The sequence below is a fragment of the Drosophila biarmipes genome, unplaced genomic scaffold (genome assembly GCF_025231255.1).
Source record: "Drosophila biarmipes strain raj3 unplaced genomic scaffold, RU_DBia_V1.1 ptg000007l, whole genome shotgun sequence".
Classification (NCBI taxonomy): Eukaryota; Metazoa; Arthropoda; class Insecta; order Diptera; family Drosophilidae; genus Drosophila; species Drosophila biarmipes.
This window is the reverse complement of record NW_026114528.1, coordinates 4,489,498-4,510,024: the sequence shown is the minus strand read 5'-3', so window position 1 is coordinate 4,510,024 and position 20,527 is coordinate 4,489,498. Positions and strand designations below refer to the sequence as shown.

Below are 20,527 nucleotides of genomic sequence, written 5' to 3'. Positions count from 1 at the left end.
AGAACAACTATAAATAATCATGCTTTACAACTTAAGAAAATACTTCTTATTGCAGTGCACGTACACGGATGACGACTGCGAATTCATTTCGAATAGTAGGTATTCGATTGGAGGCAGACGCGATAGAGACAAATAACGGAATACCAAGTGTATTGATTGATAAGGAACAAACTTTTCGAGTTTTCGGTAGCGGATTAAAAAAAAATACAGAAATAACGTTTACCAATGAAAAAAATGATTATGGTGGTCCATGTCTTAAACCAGCTACTGACCTGTTCACCCCGATAGAAGTCGACAGCGATGGGTTTTCAGCAATTTACTCCGTAAAATTTCCGTCATTTATTAATGAATTTTATATATGTGCCAAAACTGCTGAAGACGCAACAAATGTAAGTATAAACGTATAAACAAATACCTATTACTTTGCTAATAAACTTTACAGCAAGAAATAGTGTATCGTCTAGCGAACGCATACAAGTCACTTTTTATATAATAACTTTACTGGGCGTGGTACGTTGTAATCTTGGTCTGTGCAAAAATCAATAGAATGTGCGTGCTTAATATCTTCTATAAATTTCGAGACAAACAGCCGGACTTGGCCAGATCGATTCGACTAGTGCTTTCTAACAAGAATAATATTGAATACGAATAAGATAAAAAAGTCGTTGAACTTGTAGTCTAAAATGGCGTCTGTTTTTGATTTCAAATATTATAGTAGAACACAAATTTATCTTAAAATTGTTAAGAGAAACAAAAAAGAAAGGTAACTTCGGCAAGCCGAAGTTTGTATACCCTTGCAGTTATAAAAATAATCAACTTTAGTAAATGGTTTTTTCATATTATTTTACCACTAATTTTCCGATAGTTACTATGGCAGCTATATGATATAGTCGTCCGATTTTGATAAAATTTAATTCGAAATTCAGAACTAATTAAAAAATGTTATTTCCAATCTAAGAAGGTTATATGTTAGAAAACACCGAAGATTTAATTTTATCATATTATTTCACCACTAAATTTTTGATCGTTCCTATGGCAGCTATATGATATAGTCGCCCGATTTTGATAAAATTTAATTCAAAATTTAGAACTAATTAAAAAATGTTATTTCCAATCTTAGAAGGTTTTATGTTAAAAAAAACACCGAAGATTTAATTTTTATACCCTTGCAGACGGTTTAATGATTTCAGTCAGAGGTTTACAACGCATTGAAGGGGACGTTTCCGACCCCATAAAGTATATATATTCTTGATCAGCGTCACTAGACGAGTCGATCTAGCCATGTCCGTCTGTCCGTCCGTTTCTACGCAAACTAGTCACTCAGTTTTAAAGCTATCGGGCTGAAACTTTCCCAAAAGTCTTCTTTCTATGGCAGGTAGTGTATAAGTCGGATCCAGCCGGATCGGACATCTATAGGTCCCATTGAAACTATTGGGGAAAAAATTAAAAAAAATATATATCTTTGATGTTTTTTAACATATACCTTTCTAAGCTTGGATATAACATTTTTAATTTAGTTCTGAATTTCGAATTAAATTTTATCAAAATCGGACGACTATATCATATAGCTCCCATATGAACGATCGGATAATTGGTGGGAAATAATATGAAATAAATTATATCTTCTGTGTTTTTTAACATATAACCTTCCAAGCTTGGAAATAACATTTTAATTAGTTTTGAATTACGAATTAAATTTTATCAAAATCGTACGACTATATCGTATAGCTGTCATAGGAACGATTCTGAAATATTGGGAATATATTTTTTTATATTTTTAAGAATTTCGAATTCAATTTAATAATAAAATTCGGACTACTCTAACATAAAGCTGCACAAAAAAATGGCTTGGAAAAAGAATGAAATATTTTTTTTTTCAATATCACTGAAGTCAGCAAGAATTCTTAAAAATTTCACATGGTGTTAATACAGTTGATTATTTCTTATAACTGCAAGGGTATGCAAAATTAACTTCCTTTCTTGTTTATTTATCGACACTACAGACTAGCTTATTACAGTTTTATAGATACAAACATATTCTGTCTTATCGACAGAAATAGCAAGCGTCTGCAAACCTCTGAAACCTAATAAAAAAAAGAACAAAAAATGTCTTCATCTCTCTTGCACGGCCTTTTTTTCAGGTAGTATATTTGTCGGAACCAGCCGGATCGGATTACTATATGTTATAGATCCCATAGGAATAATAGAAAGAACAAAAATTTTTGTAAATAATATCTTTGGTGTTTCTTAATATAAAACCTCCTACGCTTCGCAATAATATTTTTAAATTAGTTCTGAATTTCGAATTAAATTTAATCAAAATCGGATAACTATATCATATAGCTGTCATAGGAACAATCTGAAAATTGGTGGGAAAATAATATGGAAAAGTGATATCTTTGCTGTTTTAATTCTTTTATTTGTTTAAGAATTTAGAATTAAGTTTAATAAATGTAGGACCACGCTAACATATAGCTGTCAAAGTAAGGGTCAAAGAAATAATGAAATCAAGCTAGCAACAATCCTTAAAACTGTAACCTGGTGTTACCAACGTTGATTATTTCTAATAACTGCAAGGGTATACAAACTTGGGCTTGGCGAAGCTAACTTCCTTTCTTGTTTTAAATTGGTCGACATTGTAGACTGACGGTGAAGTAGTATAGATGCCAACATAGTCTGTCGCTCTTATCGACAAAAGAAAAAGTATTTGTGGGCAAACGTCCAAAACCTAATAAAAATCCAAAAAATTATCGGTGCAAGCCGACAAAATCCAGTTCTTGTTGATTGACGGCTTGTCTGTATGACGTAAAAAAATATGTCGGAAAGCTGTGACGTTCTTTGAAAGTTATGTTACTCATGTATATTAGTTTACGAATACATGGAGCGTTCTGTGGAAAACCGTCTACACAGCTCTGAATTTGGTCCCATATTTTTCTTAATTTTGACGTAATAGTATATGTAAAGGAAGACGCAAAGTGTGATTTGAGGGCTTCCACATGAAGAATAAACAAAGACCAATATAATCTCAAAGGTGTGTAACAGCCATACATACATTGTCTTTGATATATGCAGCTAAATTTTGGTTGCTCCGAAATTTGGTTCTGTTGTTGCTATTTAATATGTTTGTGTTTAGCTGTACAATTTTCATAAAGCGTGCCGAATGTAAAAAATAAAGAAAATTTATTTAAATGTGTTGTAAAACACATTTTTGTCACAAAGGTTGATATCAGAACTTTTGATTGTTAAAGGTGCGATCGTCACTATATTTTTAACTCGTTAATAGGTGTTTTTGTTTGATATAAGAATCATGTTAGAAAGGCGTACACATTTCAAAATACCTTCCGTCAAACTATCTAGTTTTTCCAAAAGTGGTAAAACTAATGTTTCTTATATTGACCTGTTTAAAATCGTCTTGAATTTTCAGGACTTTAAAATAACTTTTCGGTAGAAACTGACAAACAAATGATATTTATCAATTTGAGAGGACCCGAAAACCTTGTTTTGCGTATTGCTTTTGAACGGAGGATCCGATTTTAATTGAGAATACAACTAAGTTAATAGCGCTTTACACTTTCACCACCCATTCTCCCAAACTCATACAAGTTCTTGAAAGCTTTTCTTGCAATACCTTTCGATTGATGTATCACTTGAAACAATCGGACGATTACTGTATATTTTCATTTCTTCTTATATATATAGTAGTCGCCTTCGCACACCCTTTTGGTGCGATTCGTCACTACGTGGACTGCCGTCCACAGTGATAATTGACTATTTATATTTATAATCAATTGGTGTCTGTTACCATTATTTTAAATAGTTTTCCTAATATTAGTCAAAATCGCCACTTGAATTTGCTATCGTTGACTTGGTTATTTAATATAATGTACGTATGGATAGCATATATAAGTTAACTGAAGTTAACCAAGCAGCGGCAATGTCCGATTATTTAAGAGTTCGCTCTGGCCAAACTGCTGACATAGCGTCTGGCCGGAAGCCCATGCATAGCGGCAAGCACTGCACATTTGCGTGGCCGCTATGAAATACTTTTTGTTAGCTTTAAGTTTCAGTTTGTGTCAGAGTCTCATACAATAAAGAGCATAAAACCAATCTCCGGCACTGCCGTTAATTTGTAAATTCATTTGTTGAATTGGTCACCGCGCCTCAAGGGCCGTGACAACGGGGCAAGTGCTCCCATCATAACTCCTGTTACAGGAAGGATCCCCCCCGGCAACCGCCAGGGAACTCAACCACTGCCTATAAGGAGTGGCAACACCCCCCCTGCAACCGCAAGGGGAAATCATCTCACAAATACCTCCGGCGTCTGCAGCATCATCGACTGCAGCGAGGGATAACTAACCACCATTACATTAACTACCAATCAATTTATATTTACTGGCGCCCATCGTAAAAGAACCATGTAAGTGAGCACTTTTATTTACACCATTTTTCTATGTCTGCATGAATTTTTTTTTTGTGTGTATAAAAAAAAAAGAAAGAAGGGCAAGAATAGTAAAATATTGTGCCTTACGCTAACAAAAAAACTGCAGCCCCATAAAATTTAAAAAAAAAAAAAAATTTTTTTAAATAATCTTTGTTAGTTGGCTGACGGTTTGCCATTAACATTGTTTACCTATTATAAAATATCTAAACCAATTATTGTCCCAATATTGTTTGCATTTCTATTTTTGTGAATAAATAAATGAATATTTCTACATAACACAAAAAGTGCGGAATAAAAATTCCTAACCAAAACCAAAAAATCGCTGGCAAAAAATTTTAAATTTCAATCGGAAATAATTCATATAATCGCGTGTATTTAATTCAGCTTTTATATGTCTTTTTTGTTACACAAGAATTCTTGGTATTAGCCGCGCAGTTTTGGTTATTTATTTTTCTTTTCCGTTTTGTTTCCCCACTCCACTTTCGAGAACACGATACGGCCGCGCATGCAGTGTGGCACTTTGTTGTTTTTGTTGTTTTTTTCTCTGTTTGCATAAGCGGCGGCTCAGTCCCCGCGCACCCCTCGCCTTACCGCTACTTGACACAGCAGTAGCGCTACTTGACGAGCCCGCTCACATAACTGAAGCGGTAGCTCAGCCCCCGCGGCCCCTTAACCATTCCAATCGCCTCCATCGGCACATAATTCATACATAAATATTTTTTCTTTCGGGCGACTTTATAGCCGCAGCTCCACATGAGCAATCCGTTTCAACAATATAGAAACATAAGACAACTCTCTAGCGATTCTGAGTCGGAGACCGAAGTCCGGCCAGATCTTCCACCCCTAAAAGCGTTAACGCTAGCGCTCCCATACTCGCGAACATGGCTTTCAGCATGGAACAGATGACGGCCACCATACAGGCGGCCGTTCAACATGCTGTTCAAGAAGCCAATATCGAACACCAGCGCAGAGAAAACGAAATGCGCCTGGCTATACACCGTCTGACCGAACTGGTCAACGAAAGACAAATCGCTCCCGCCCAAGCGGAGGCTCCCCAAATAAAAAAATATGAGCCTATAGAAATTAGGAACGACATCAAGTGTGACGAGCCCCTAGACGCCGTCAAGTCCCTCCCCGAATTTTCGGGAGCACAGGAAGCATACGTCTCCTGGAGACAAGCGGCAGTAGCCGCATATTACATTTTCAGAAATTACGAACATAGCTCGCGCCATTATCAGGCGGTTATTATTATTAGGAATAAAATAAGGGGCCCTGCCGATGCCGTACTGTCTTCGTTTGGCACTGTACTAAATTTCGACGCGATTATAAATCGACTCGATTTTACGTACAATGATAAGCGGCAGATGCACGTTATCGAGCAGGAAATGGGTACTTTTAGGCAGGGAAATATGACCCTTCTCCAATACTACGACGAGGTCGAGAGAAAACTCACCTTGCTCACCAACAAAGCTACCATGTCGTACGAAGCCTCGGCGGCAAAAGTTTTGTGTGACAAATTCCGGGATGACGCACTCCGAGTATTTATCTCGGGTCTTAAGCGCAGCCTCACGGATGTCCTTTTCTCGGCAAAACCGAAAGATATGCCTTCAGCTCTCGCTTTGGCACAAGAAGTGGAATCCAACCACGAAAGATACTCCTTCGCGGCTTCTTTCGCCAAAAGCCAAGAGGATAAAGATAAGAAACAGCACCCGAAAGCGCAAGAGTACCGACAGGCCTCTGCGCAGACAAATGCACAAACAAATGCTGGAAAAAATCCGTACTACGTCAAACAACACAAGGCGCAAGTACACTCCGCCCCATACAGTGGAGGCGCTCCTGAACCCATGGACATCGACCCATCGCTGTCCAAAATGCTTCGGCCATCCCAGGCCCCGGCGTACCAAAACAGGAAGCCGGCTGAGTCCGATCGATCTGCCCCACACAAAAGGCAGAGGGTTAATCACGTCGCGCAGAGCGCGAGCGATGCTGGGAACAAATATGCCGCCGCAGCTTCAAGCGCGGCCCAGGAAATTGACGACGACGCTATTAATGATTACGATTCGGACGTCATAAATTTTTTAGAGGAAAGTCCCTGCTACCCGTCATCAGACGAAGAGTAGCAGGTGTAGAAATGAAGCTTTTAATAGACACGGGCGCGTCAAAAAATTTCATCCGTCCATACGAGGGGTTGAAAGGCGTCCGCCCAGTAGATTCGCCATTCTCAGTACATTCCATCCATGGCGTCACCACAATAACGAAAAAATGCTTTGTTTCCATGTTTAACTTGAAGGCTACGTTCTTCATTCTACCAGATTTGTCCTCCTTTGATGCCATCATCGGACTTGACCTGCTAAAACAAGCAGGGGCATCACTTAACCTAGCTTCCGGGCACCTCAGATGGGGCACCGAGACGGAAAAGCTAGAGTTCCAATCATGTCCCAACGTAAATTTCACTGAGGTGGACTGCTCTAGCGCACCACCTTTGGTCAGAAAAGCATTTTCAAAAATGCTAAGCGACAGGAAAAACGCCTTCGCAAGCCCAAATGAGGCGTTACCTTACAACACATCTGTGGTAGCCACCATCAGGACGGTTGATGAGGAGCCCATTTATGCCAGACCCTATCCGTATCCGATGGGAGCGGCAGATTTCGTCAATGGCGAAATCCAAGACCTTCTAAAAAACGGCATAATCCAGAAGTCGAGATCCCCCTACAATAACCCAATATGGGTAGTAGACGAAAAGGGCACCGACGAGGCTGGAAACCGTAAAATGCGGCTAGTATTAGACTTTCGAAAATTGAACGAGAGGACAATACCGGATCGCTACCCTATGCCAATTATCCCTATGATACTAGGGAATTTAGGCAAAGCCAAATACTTTACAACGCTCGATTTAAAGGCCGGCTACCACCAAATTATTCTGGCAGAACGTGACCGTGAGAAAACTTCCTTTTCCGTAAACGGGGGAAAATACGAGTTCCGTCGACTGCCATTCGGGTTAAGAAATGCTGCCAGCATCTTCCAAAGAACCATCGACGACGTACTGCGAGAACAGATTGGCAAATTTTGCTACGTCTATGTCGATGATGTCATCGTCTTCTCAGAGGACGAAAACGCCCACATACAACACGTGGACTGGGTTCTAAAGAGCCTACACGACGCTAACATGAGAGTGTCGGCGGAAAAATCGGTCTTCTTCAAAAAAAGCGTAAAATTTTTGGGGTTTGTAGTCACCAACGAGGGGACCACGACAGACCCAGAAAAGGTCAGGGCCATTAAAGAATTCCCTGAGCCCAAAAACGTTTTCGAAGTAAGATCGTTCATGGGCTTGGCTGGCTATTATAGATGCTTTATTAAAGATTTTGCATCAATAGCTAAGCCCATTTCGAGCATTATAAAAGGGGAGCTCGGAAATGTCAGCAGACACAGATCCAGAAGCATCCAGGTACAATTTACCGAGCAGCAACGGCAAGCTTTTGAAAAGCTACGTAGCATCCTGGCCTCTGAGGATGTCATCCTCAGATACCCCGACTATAAAAAGGCGTTTGATCTAACGACAGATGCCTCAGCATATGGCATTGGCGCGGTGCTTTCACAAGAGGGACGCCCCATCACTATGATCTCTAGGACCTTAAAGGACAGAGAAGTTAACTACGCTACCAACGAAAGGGAGCTGTTAGCTATAATTTGGGCGCTAGAGAACCTGCGCCACTACCTTTATGGGGTCAAAGATTTAAACATCTACACTGACCACCTACCGCTGACCTACGCGGTATCGGATTCCAATCCGAATACAAAAATTAAAAGATGGAAAGAACGCATCGATGAGTGTGGTGCCAAAGTCCATTACATGCCTGGCAAGGCCAACCTAGTTGCAGATGCCCTCTCGAGGCAACAACTCAACGTTGTAGAAGAAGAAGAGGCATTCTCAAGCGCGGCCACAATTCACAGTGAGCTGTCGCTTACCCACACAATTCAATCCACGGACAAGCCCCTCAATTGCTTTCAAAACCAGATAATTCTGGAGGAAGCACGCTCTCCGTCAAAGCGGAACTTCGTTCTCTTTGGAAACAAGAGACGGCATATTATTGACTTCACTCACGAGGAGTCATTGCTGGAAGAGCTCGCAACCATAATAGTTCCTAAAGGCGTAAACGCCATTCATTGCGATCTGCATACGCTCGCAGTGATACAGGACAAACTAATCCGACAATTCCCTGCCACAAGATTCTGGCACTGCAAAAACCGAGTAACGGACATTTTTGCAGTCGATGAAAGGCGAGAAATTCTTACTGTCGAGCACAACAGAGCTCACAGATCTGCCCAAGAAAACGTGAAGCAGGTACTCTCCGAGTACTACTTCCCGAAAATGGCCAAGCTAGCGAACGAAATAGTCATTTCATGCAAGACTTGCGCCAAGGCAAAATACGACAGGCATCCGAAGAAACAAGAGCTTGGCGAAACCCCAATCCCATCTCAAGTAGGAGAAATGCTGCACATAGACATCTTCTCCACGGATAAAAAATATTTCCTTACATGCATCGACAAATTCTCGAAATATGCGGTAGTCCAACCAATTCCCTCTAGGACCATAGAAGATCTCAAACCAGCATTACTACAGCTGATGAATATGTTCCCTAAGGCCAAGGTCGTATATTGCGACAACGAACCATCGTTGAACTCGCACACCATCGTGACCATGCTGGAAAACCATTTCGGCGTTAGCATCTCAAATGCTCCGCCCTTACACAGTGTCTCCAATGGACAGGTGGAGCGTTTCCACAGCACTTTGGTAGAGCTGGCTAGATGTCTTAAAATCGATAAAGGCATCAGCGATACCGTAGAGCTGATACTTTTGGCCACGGCCAGATATAACAAGTCCATCCACTCGGTCATCGACAAGAGACCGGCTGACGTGGTTCAGGCACAATCAGGTGAGCCACAATATGGAATTCAAGATAAAATTAAACTCGCCCAAGACAAGCTCCGGGACAGAGAAAACGCTTCCCGCCAAAATAGAGTATTCGAGGTTGGCGAGAAAGTCCTAGTGAAGTCCAACAGACGCCTAGGCAACAAACTCTCACCATTATGTGAAGAGAAAACCGTTGAAGCGGACATGGGGACCACAGTCCTCATTAAAGGGAGGGTGGTCCACAAAGACAACCTTAGGTAGGCCGAGCGCGACCATGTTATCGCCCGCCTGATAATCAAACTTTTCTTTATCTTTTTTCTAGCCACTAGGCATAAGTTTGCACCCTTTATTATTTTAATCATGCTTTGATGGTGGGCTACCCAACTTCAACAAAATTCATAACACATCAAAATTACAGGTTTTCAACCATATCCCTGATTCTCCTTTTGGCCACAACTTCGGCACGCGTCACGGACTATTCCAAAGCCAAATATATCCCCATCGTTGATGGGCGAATCCTGATATGGGAGGAATTTGCCTTTATAAAGCACTCGGCAAATCTCTCGGAATATAGGCGCGTCATCGAAGAAACTAATGGGATGACCGTCATGTTCCCGCAATCCCACATGCAGAAACTCTTGGTTGTTGACGTCGCCCACTTACGCGACATGCTCGACTCTTTGAGCGTCCATCATAGAGTGGCAAGAAGTTTAGACTTCTTAGGGACTGCGCTAAAGGTGGTGGCAGGAACGCCGGACGCAGAAGATTTTGAAAAAATTAAATTTAATCAATTCCAATTAACAAATGCAAACAATAGGCAGATTAATATTAACAACAAAGTACAAATTCAAATTAATAAAATTTCCGCTACCGTCAACCAACTTCTGAGGTCGGCAAAAAAGTCCCAAATTGATACTGGGCACCTATTCGAGATGCTTTTAACTCGAAATAGGATGATAGCAATGGAGCTACAGGGTTTGATGCTAGCAGTGGCACTTGCCAAAGTTAATATTGTTAGCCCCAGCATCCTAGATCATGCAGACTTGGAAGGTGTGTGGATGGAAGAGCCCACCGAGACCGCGATTAGGGATGTTTTGTCCGTATCGTCCGTTAAGATCTTACAGTCCGATAACATATTACATTTTATTATTAAGTTTCCAAAGATAAAGTCGGCCTGCAGCAAGATTACCGTTTTCCCAGTGTCACATCACGACACCATGCTCAGGCTGGAGGATAACGTCATTGCCGAATGCAACAGTGAGATCCACACCGTGGAAAAGTGCTCCCCGACATCAGGAGCTACATTTTGCCGATTGGCTCGCAGAAGATCATGCGCCCAAGAGCTTCACGCTGGAGGCACGGCGCATTGCGAGACCCAGCAAAGCGATTTACATCCCATCACTTATGTTGATGAAGGAATAGTAATTGTGAATGATCGCTCGGCTCACGTGTGTGTGGACAATGGCACCTGTGCCCATATAAAAGGCACATATCTCATCACGTTTGAAAAGAGTGCCATGGTCAATGAAACCCGATTGGTCAATCAGAGGGCTCCAGGAGTGGCCAGCTCTCCTTCCCTGAACATCACCATGGAACGTAACGTTCTTAGCCTTCCATACCTTCACCGACTGAGTGAACGTAATCTGGAGCACATCAAAGAGTTCGGGAAGGAAATTAATCACCAGCGACTACATCAGTTGGTGTTCATAGCGGGAGCAATATGCTGCGCTCTAATTTGCATCGGCTTGACCTATCGGCGAGTCACTCAGGCCCGAAAAACCGCGGCCCAGCTGAAGGAGATGATTGCCCAAATAGGGTCGGCCGAGGGCGGCCTCATTCCTGAGGGGGGAGTAGTTAACTGAAGTTAACCAAGCAGCGGCAATGTCCGATTATTTAAGAGTTCGCTCTGGCCAAACTGCTGACATAGCGTCTGGCCGGAAGCCCATGCATAGCGGCAAGCACTGCACATTTGCGTGGCCGCTATGAAATACTTTTTGTTAGCTTTAAGTTTCAGTTTGTGTCAGAGTCTCATACAATAAAGAGCATAAAACCAATCTCCGGCACTGCCGTTAATTTGTAAATTCATTTGTTGAATTGGTCACCGCGCCTCAAGGGCCGTGACAACGGGGCAAGTGCTCCCATCATAACTCCTGTTACAGGAAGGATCCCCCCCGGCAACCGCCAGGGAACTCAACCACTGCCTATAAGGAGTGGCAACACCCCCCCTGCAACCGCAAGGGGAAATCATCTCACAAATACCTCCGGCGTCTGCAGCATCATCGACTGCAGCGAGGGATAACTAACCACCATTACATTAACTACCAATCAATTTATATTTACTTATATACCTAAAGCTTCTCAAAGCAGGACTTGCGTTAGCAAGCTCATATCATCATATAAAGTAGGTACAAAATAAATGTTTTTTTTTTCTCCAACCAACCAATAAGCTTAGAATTTCAAAATTTAAGGGTTATTTCGGCAGAGCGAGCTGTCGAAAACGAAATACATTCTTGCATGTTACCAATGCCTGAAGGTACCCAGTCGTAAATGACAGCATTTCAGCTGGAATTGTTATACCCTTGCAGAGGGTATAATGATTTCAGTCAGAAGTTTGCAACGCAGTGAAGGAGACGTTTCCGACCCCATAAAGTATATATATTCGTGATCAGCGTCACAAGACGAGTCGATCTAGCCATGTCCGTCTGTCCGTCCGTTTCTACGCAAACTAGTCTCTCAGTTTTAAAGCTATTGAGCTGAAACTTTCCCAAAAGTCTTCTTTCTATTGCAGGTAGTTTATAAGTCGGAACCAGCCGAAACGGACAACTAAATCTTATAGCTCCCATAGGAACTATCGGGGAAAAAATGAAAAAAAAATGACATCTTTAGTGTTTTCTAACATATACCTTTATAAGCTTGAATATAACATTTTTAAATTAGTTCTGAATTTTGAATTAAATTTTATCAAAATCGGACGACTATATCATATAGCTGCCATAGGAACGATCGGAAAATTAGTTGAAAAACATGAAATATAAATTATATCTTCGGTGTTTTTTAACATATAACCTTAAAAGCTTGAAAATAACATTTTTATTTGGGTTTGAATTTCGAATTAAATTTTATCAAAATCGGACGACTTTATCATATAGCTGCCATAGGGATGGCCGGAAAATTAGTCGAAAATATGAAATAAAAATTATATCTTTGGTGTTTTTTTTAACATATAACTTTATAAGCTTGAAAATAACATTTTTAAATAGTTCTGAATTTCAAATTAAATTTAATTAAAATCGGACGACTATATTATATAGCTGTCATAGGAACGATAATTGGTGGGAAATAATATGAAACGAATTATAGCTTTGGGGCTTTTTGACATATTATATTATAATAATGGGAATATAAATTTTTATATTTTTAAGAATTTCGAATTCAATTTAATAAAATTATTAATTATTTTTTATAACTGCAAGGGTATACAAATGCAATGCAAAATGCAATTTTTTATTGCGCCTGTAATATGTATCAAGAAAAAATCTAATATCTGTAAACTTCCCCAAGGAATATTTAAAATTGGATTTAAATTTCATAATAACATTTTTATTTCTATATTTATTTTTAATCGTGGTTTGCTACATTAGTGATGACAACCATAGCTGCTGGTGCTTTCATTTATGTACATATATCCTTGCCGTTTTATTATTTGCACTATATTCCTCATATTGAACTACATACATTAACTACACTTAACTTACTTTTGAAAATATTGATCCAAAATTGGTAGTGGAGAACTGCCAAATATTTCAAAATACGAAACACAAAATTCACTTTTTCAATGACAAATGGAACCATGCGCTTTTTTATTGTTCCCTTTTCTCTTTTTCCTTTGCGTATCAAGAGGACCGTATGTTTCCGCATAAGAAACTTTAATTATACGAATTTTGGGAAAGTATATATATACTTTCCCAAAATTCGTATAATAGATGCAATTCAATATGCCTTAATGTAAAACGTGTATTTTTTAGTTTATCTTCTGAATTTCGAATTAAATTTTATCAAAATCGGATGACTATATCATATAACTTTTGGAAATAATTTTTTTTAATTAGTTCTCAATTTCGAATTAATTTTTTTTTTAAATCGGACGACTATATCATATAGCTGCCATAGGAACGATCGAAAATTTAGTGGTGAAATAATATGAATTAATTAATTTCTAACATATAATCTCCTACGCTTGGAAATAACATTTTTTATTTGGTTTTGAATTTCCAATTAACTTTTATCAAAATCGGACGATTATATAATATAGCTCCCATAGGAACGATCGGATAATTCGTGGGAAATAACATGAAATAAATTATATCTTCGGTGTTTTGTAACATATAACCTTCCAAGCTTGGAAATAACATTTTTTAATTAGTTTTGAATTACGAATTAAATTTTATCAAAATCGGACGACTATATCATATAGCTGCCATTGAAAAAATCGGAAAATTAGTCGAAAATTTTGAAACAAATGCATCTTTGGTGTTTTTGAACATATAACCTTCTAGGCTTGGAAAAAACATTTTTAATTAGTTTTGAACTACGAATTAAATTTAATCAAAATCGGACGACTATATCATATAGCTGCCATAGGAACGATCGAAAATTTAGTAGTAAAATAATATGATTAAATTAAATCTTCGGTGTTTTCTAACATATAACCTCCTACGCTTAGAAATAACATATCTTAATTAATTCTGTATTTCGATATATTTTGATTGTTCCTTTGGGAGCTTAAGATATAGTTTTCGGATCCGGCTGGTTAAGACTTATATACTACCTGCAATAGAAAGAAGACTTTTGGGAAAGTTTCAGCACGATAGCTTTAAAACTGAAAGAAACGGACGGACAGACAGACGGACATGGCTAGGTTGACTCGTCTAGTGACGCTGATCAAGAATATATATACTTTATATAAATATACATATACATGACAATCTATTTTTAAAGCAGAGAAAAGTTTGTTTAACTAATGTTGATATTTCACCTAAATAAGCAAGTGAGTTGTTTAAACTGAATGAAAGAAAAACGTTGAAAGGCTTTCGACATAAAGGGACTTCGTCGAAGTGATATATTTTTTCCTGACTGAAGTTACTTCCTCGATACGAATGTCGCGGAAAATTGTTTTCTTTAGACGTCACTTAGTTGTGCCTTCTTGTGCAAACTTTAATAACTATTTCAGGCTTGCCGACGATTGAAGAAAAAATTAAGAAAGGAAGGTTAAAGTGTAAGCGCAGAAAATTTTTTAATCCTGCAAAATTAATGACGTTTATCTATTTTTATTATTTATGTTATCTGTTTATTCAAGCTTTTCATTATATATACAAACCAGTTTAATCTCACTTTAACCATAAACTTCTAATATTCACCAAAAAAAAAGATTTTTTCAAGTGTTTCGGAGCACTTAATTTTATTTTTTACACAAAATTTGATGCAAATCCTTTGATCCATATTTTTCGATAGCAAAAAATCGCTGAGCATGCAAAACAACTTGTTACCTTTACGCCTCTCACAACTAAACAAAAAAGGCGATTCAATTGAAACTTGGTACAGATGTTAGGGAAGAGTGTACCAACATAACAAAACAAAAAAATCGATAATCGAAAATATGTTGCTCGCGAAATTTGAAAAATCACCTTACTTTTTGAACACACGTCGTACACTGCACCAACTTTATAAATTGCTATATTTATAATAATGCTAATTCTAATTGTCCAAAAAGCCTTTCTTATCAGAGTTCGTTTCTTGTTCAAAAAATAAGTACTTACAGCTGGTTGATTTGCAAAAAATTAAGTATACAATAAATTTCTATGGCAATAACGCTTGTTTTCGGTTGGTCATTGAAATATAAGCACTTTAGATTGTCTTTGCGTAAACAAGTGCAGTTTTTTGTATTCAGAAAATATTAAAAATAGACAATTAAATTGTTTTAGAGATTAGAGATTAAAGATTAAGCTTTCCAACTCTTCAGCTTACAATCAGAAATGCAGAACACATGCAATACGCAAAGAAAAACGGCTTCGATTCGCGAAAGAATATATGACGTGGAATATTCAATCTGACACTCGGCTTAATGATTGGCGTTCTGTTGTTTTTACTGATGAAAACGTTTTAAATTAGATGGGTTTCAATATTTTTATAAAGATGAGTTATGATGTGGAGTGCCTTAACGATTTTTGAAAAAACTGACTTGATTTGTATCAATCAGAAGATGAACGGCGATCGCTTCAAAACATTGTTTGAGTCCGTATTTTCAAAATTAAATGATCTCTTTGGACCAATTCCTTGAATTATTCAACAAGACAATGTTTCTATTCATATCGCTTGAGTAGTAAGTTTTGTATTTCGACCTGGCCACCATATTCTCCAGATCTTAACGTGATTGAAAATGCTTGGGGCTGGCTAACGCGGAAGATACACGATGGCGGAAAGCAATACAAAGATAAGGAACTATTACCTGCAGCTACTAAATGTACTTGGAGCGAGATTTCTTTAAAATACATAGATTCCCTGTACTATTGTATGAGGGACGGGATACATGAAGTTATTACTAACAAAGGAGGCAGTACTCATTAGAAAAATGTTTTGGTTTTATTTTTAATAAATTTAAAATTACTTGAAGAAAATGTTTGAAAACACAACCTTTGTTATATTTTTATAATATTTTGAAAGTTATAATTGCAGTTTTATTAAATACCGAGGCTTTTGCATATGACCTTTTTTCCATAATCATTAAAATAATAAATATAAAACAAATTTTGTGCGGAAAACTGAGTGCGTCTGACCCAAGACCAGCAGTGCATTTAAAAAATTAAAGCTTCTAGAATAGGCAAATAGCATATTAATTCCCAAGTTTATTTTGCTAGTTAACTTCTTACTGGAATGAAGCGCGGAATCACACCTCATTTACTAAAATCCGAGACAAAAAACAAGATAATTGAGGACTTTTAAAATTACATTTTTAAAAATTTTGTGAGTTTCTTTAATAAGTTCCTGCAAAATTCATAAGGTGTTTAGAAGATCCATTTACGAAAATTTATATTTCCATTTCTAGTCTTTTCATTTTTAAGATTTTACTTAATTGGCGGAAAAGATAGAAGTATGCGTCGTAACGAAACAAGACATTGTTTATTGTATTTGTGATAAAATGATCTTCTAATAAAATAAGAAAGGAAGTTTATTTTCAGTTAACTTCGGCAAGCTTAAGTTTGTATAATAATTATCAACGTTATTAACACCATGTACAAATTTTAAGGATTGTTGATAGCTTCGTCCGCTTTTTATTAAATTTAATTCAAAAATTCTTAAAATATAAAAAAATAAATTCCCATTGTCATAAGATAAAATGTCAATAAACACCGAAGCTATAATTTGTCTTAAAATTAAGAACTAATTAAAAAAATGTTATTTCCAAGCGTAGGAGGTTTTATGTTAAAAAAAACACCAGATATAATTTTTTCTTAATATTTTCACACCAAATTTTTCTATTGTTTCCTGATTAGAATCACTAGATGAGTCGATCTAGCCATGTCCGTCTGTCAGTCCGTTGGTGCGTCTGTCCATGCGTCTGTTTCTACTCAATCTAGTCTCTCAGTTTTAAAGATATGGGGCTGAAACTTTCCCAAAAGGTAGTATAGAAGTCGGAACCAGCCAGATGGTGGCCCACCTAGCGTTTGCTTTTTGAACTTTCGATAATTTTGACTTTGACATTTCGAATGTCATTGTCAATGTGTCAGATATTTAGTAGAAGGTTTGCTGTTTACTTTCATCCAAAGTGAAGAGTCTTTAACCGAAACTGCTATTGCGGTAAAAATTCGGAAAAAATAAAGCGCCTTCAAGGCAGTTTGTGGATAGTTTTTAATGGATAAAAAACAGGTTAGGGTACTCGTCCAGTTCGGTCGGTCGAAAATACACCAAGATAAGGCCCATTTCCACCTCGGTGGTTATGTTAATAAGCAAAACTGTCACATTTGGGGTTTAGAAAATCCACACGTCGTCTTGGAGAAACCAATGCATCCACAACGAGAGACAATTTGGTGCGGTATGTAAAGGATGGCATCATTGGACAGTTTTCCTTTGAAAACGAGGAAGGAGCCGCCGTAACCGTTAATGGTGTCCGCTATCGCGGCATGTTGGAACATTTTTCTTTCCCCGAATGTCCTGTTGGTCAAGGATAAGTGTTATGCCAACCACCCAGAGACGATTGACGACCTAAAGCACGAGATTAAAGTCGCCATCAGGGACATTGGGGGCCATACCATCGAAAATCTGATTAAAAACTGTGTGGACCGATTTCACTCTTTTTATAGCCTTACAGAGGGTATAATGATTTAGGTCAGAAGTTTGCAACGCAGTGAAGGAGACATTTCCCACCGCCTAAAGAATATATATTCCTGGACAGCATCTTTAGACGAGTTGATTTAGCCATGTCCGTTAGAGCTGTAAAAACATCGATAGTGCCCCTAGTCGATGTTTTCGATATTGATAGTCCAAACCATCGATATTTTCGATAGTATCAATCGAATTATTATTTAATTTTTTATTTTGCGAGGTATGAATACAGCAGCGACAAAAGCCACACAATTTATTAAACTATTAAACACACATAAAAACGAATAGGTTAAAAATTTGAAAGATTTTGATTATAATAATAACTTATATGCTATTTTATATTTATAAGTTAGAAAACTTAAAAATTCTCGTATGCTTTAAACATCTGCTCCGACTTCGGAGTATTCAACAGAACTGAGCTGATTTCATTTTTCAGTTGCAAAACTTTTTCAGCATATTGAACGCGCTATTCCAGTGGGTTGACACTTCTTGAATAAGGCTAATTGGACTATCACCTTGAGCCTTCTTTAATTTGGCATAAGCAGTGGCACTACTTTTAAAATACGTCACAATTGCTTTGCACTTACCAAGTGTCGACTTGACTTGACAAAACCACCGACTTCAGCTCAAAATCACTAATGAAGTGGCAGGTTATTGTCAAATAATTAGTGTTCGCTTTTGATGTCCATCCGTCAGTCATGCATGTTTTTTAGATAGATATCACGAATCTGGTACCGACTTGGTACTTTGTATTTGGGATCAACAATTTTGAGGAGGTTGATAAAACCCTCGTTTTCAACAATTGAAATGGGCTGAACGTCCGTGGCGATCATTTTTGCCACTGCCATATTGATGCTATGTTTGCGTTTTTATTTGTCCTCATACGTCTTGGCGCTCTCAAAGTACGCAGTTATAATTAGGTACGGGAATTTCTGAAGATTTGTGCTCCGGGTGCTTCCTCGTCAGATGGTCTTTCAAATTAGACGTATTTCCGCTGGTACGATACGACTTTGAACATATATTGCACCTAGCAGTCCCATCTGTACCACGTGTGAAGAACGTCCACACCTCGGACACCAATAGTTTTTTTGGCTTAGTCGTTGTACTGACGTCGTTGTTGTTGTCATCTATTAAACAAAACACACAAGACATACATACATATACGTACACTAATAAATTATGTTAATTACTTGCTTTTGTTGCCAAAAACTTTCAAACTTCCATTTTTCACTTTTCATAAATTTTTCATTTTTTCTGGAACGACACTTCTGCAACTAGTGATGTTAGATAAACGCGATACATCGATGGTGGAAAAAAATATCGAGATATCGCGCAGCCCAGCCACTATTGATAATATCGATGCTTTAACAGCTCTAATGTCCGTCCTTTCTACGCAAACTAGTCTCTCAGTTTTAAAGCTATCGGGCTGAAACTCTTTCGAAAGTCTTCTTTCTACAGACGGACATGGATAGATCGACTCGCCTTGTGACGCTGATCAAGAATATATATACTTTATGGGGAAACGTCTCCTTCACTGCGTTGCAAACTTCTGACTGAACTTATTATACCCTCTGCAAGGGTATAGATATATCCTTATAAGCTTGAAAATAACATTTTCTAATTAGTTCTGAATTTCGAATTAAATATTATTAAAATCGGACGACTATATCATATAACTGTCATAGGAACGATCGGATAATTGGTGGGTAATAATTTGAAACAAATTATAGCTTTGGGGTTGTTTGAGACTATACATTTTTATACTTTTTAGAATTTCGAATTCAATTTAATAAAATTATGGATTATTTATTATAACGGCAAGGGTATACAAATTTCGGCTTGCCGAAGTTAACTTCCGTTCTTGTTTTATATTGCATTTACATTCTTTGGTACCATCATAATTCACCAAAATAGAGTAATTTTGAGTCAATGAGTAAGTACTTAATACCTCCTTCCTAGCTATCTTCTTGATTGTCTAGATTTCGTTAATATCCTTTTTTTTGACCACACTAAATAAATTCATCTAAATTGGTGTGGTTTTTACCATTACACAGAATGCATTTCAGCACCGAACAGGTTCTTTATCAACGCATTTTTTACAACCTAAAAGCAGTGTGTGCCAGTGTACCGCACTTAAAGCACTGACGCACTTTCAGTATGTAGTGGTCTACCTTTAACGAACAGATTTTGAAAAAAAAACCTTACCAGACAAAAATTAACACTTCCAAAACACTTTTCTACTTTATGTCACACACTTTCTCACAGAGCTTTTGATACTAAAAAGGTACGTTTTTCTTTGAACGAAGCAAAACACAAACGTTTTTACTTGATGCCGGAAAGCTGCACGAGGGAAAAAGGATTTGATGTCAAAATGGCTTAGACGTAGAGTTGGCGGAAAGTATGCATTTTAAAAATAATGAATTTCAGCTTCAATATCCAGTGCACCGAAGTATCAACGTTAAGAAATCCCACAAATGGATTGGACCGCATTCTTTGGCACACGAAAACTTACTGCATCCAACTAAGTTTTGCCTTATAAATAAAGAGAACCGTACTGCCGAATAATCTATTAATTATGTGGAAAACCACATTGCAATTTATAGAGATTGTCCTATCTATAAAGACTCGAAAAGTCGATTAGGCCAACATATAATTGCAGCTCAAATTCCACTAACCCTTATATCAGAGACTCACCTAAAAACAAAAACTATTTTGTCCCTAATGTCTACATTTTGTGAAACAAACATTTACGATGGCAAGACTCATGGAGGTACTGGCAACATGATCATTGAAAG

The 20,527-nt window shown here is 37.9% G+C and overlaps 1 protein-coding gene across 4 annotated transcripts in view; it reads left to right on the top strand.

Annotated features, from left to right (window-relative positions):
- The window catches only part of LOC108027471 (unextended protein), a 124,919-nt gene that overhangs the window by 19,017 nt on the left and 85,375 nt on the right, over nt 1-20,527 (top strand). For all 4 annotated transcript variants that reach the window (XM_050889765.1, XM_050889766.1, XM_050889764.1 and 1 more), the window contains exon 2: nt 56-389. In XM_050889765.1, coding sequence (XP_050745722.1) covers nt 56-389 — 334 coding nt within the window. The remainder of the gene's footprint in view (nt 1-55; nt 390-20,527) is intronic.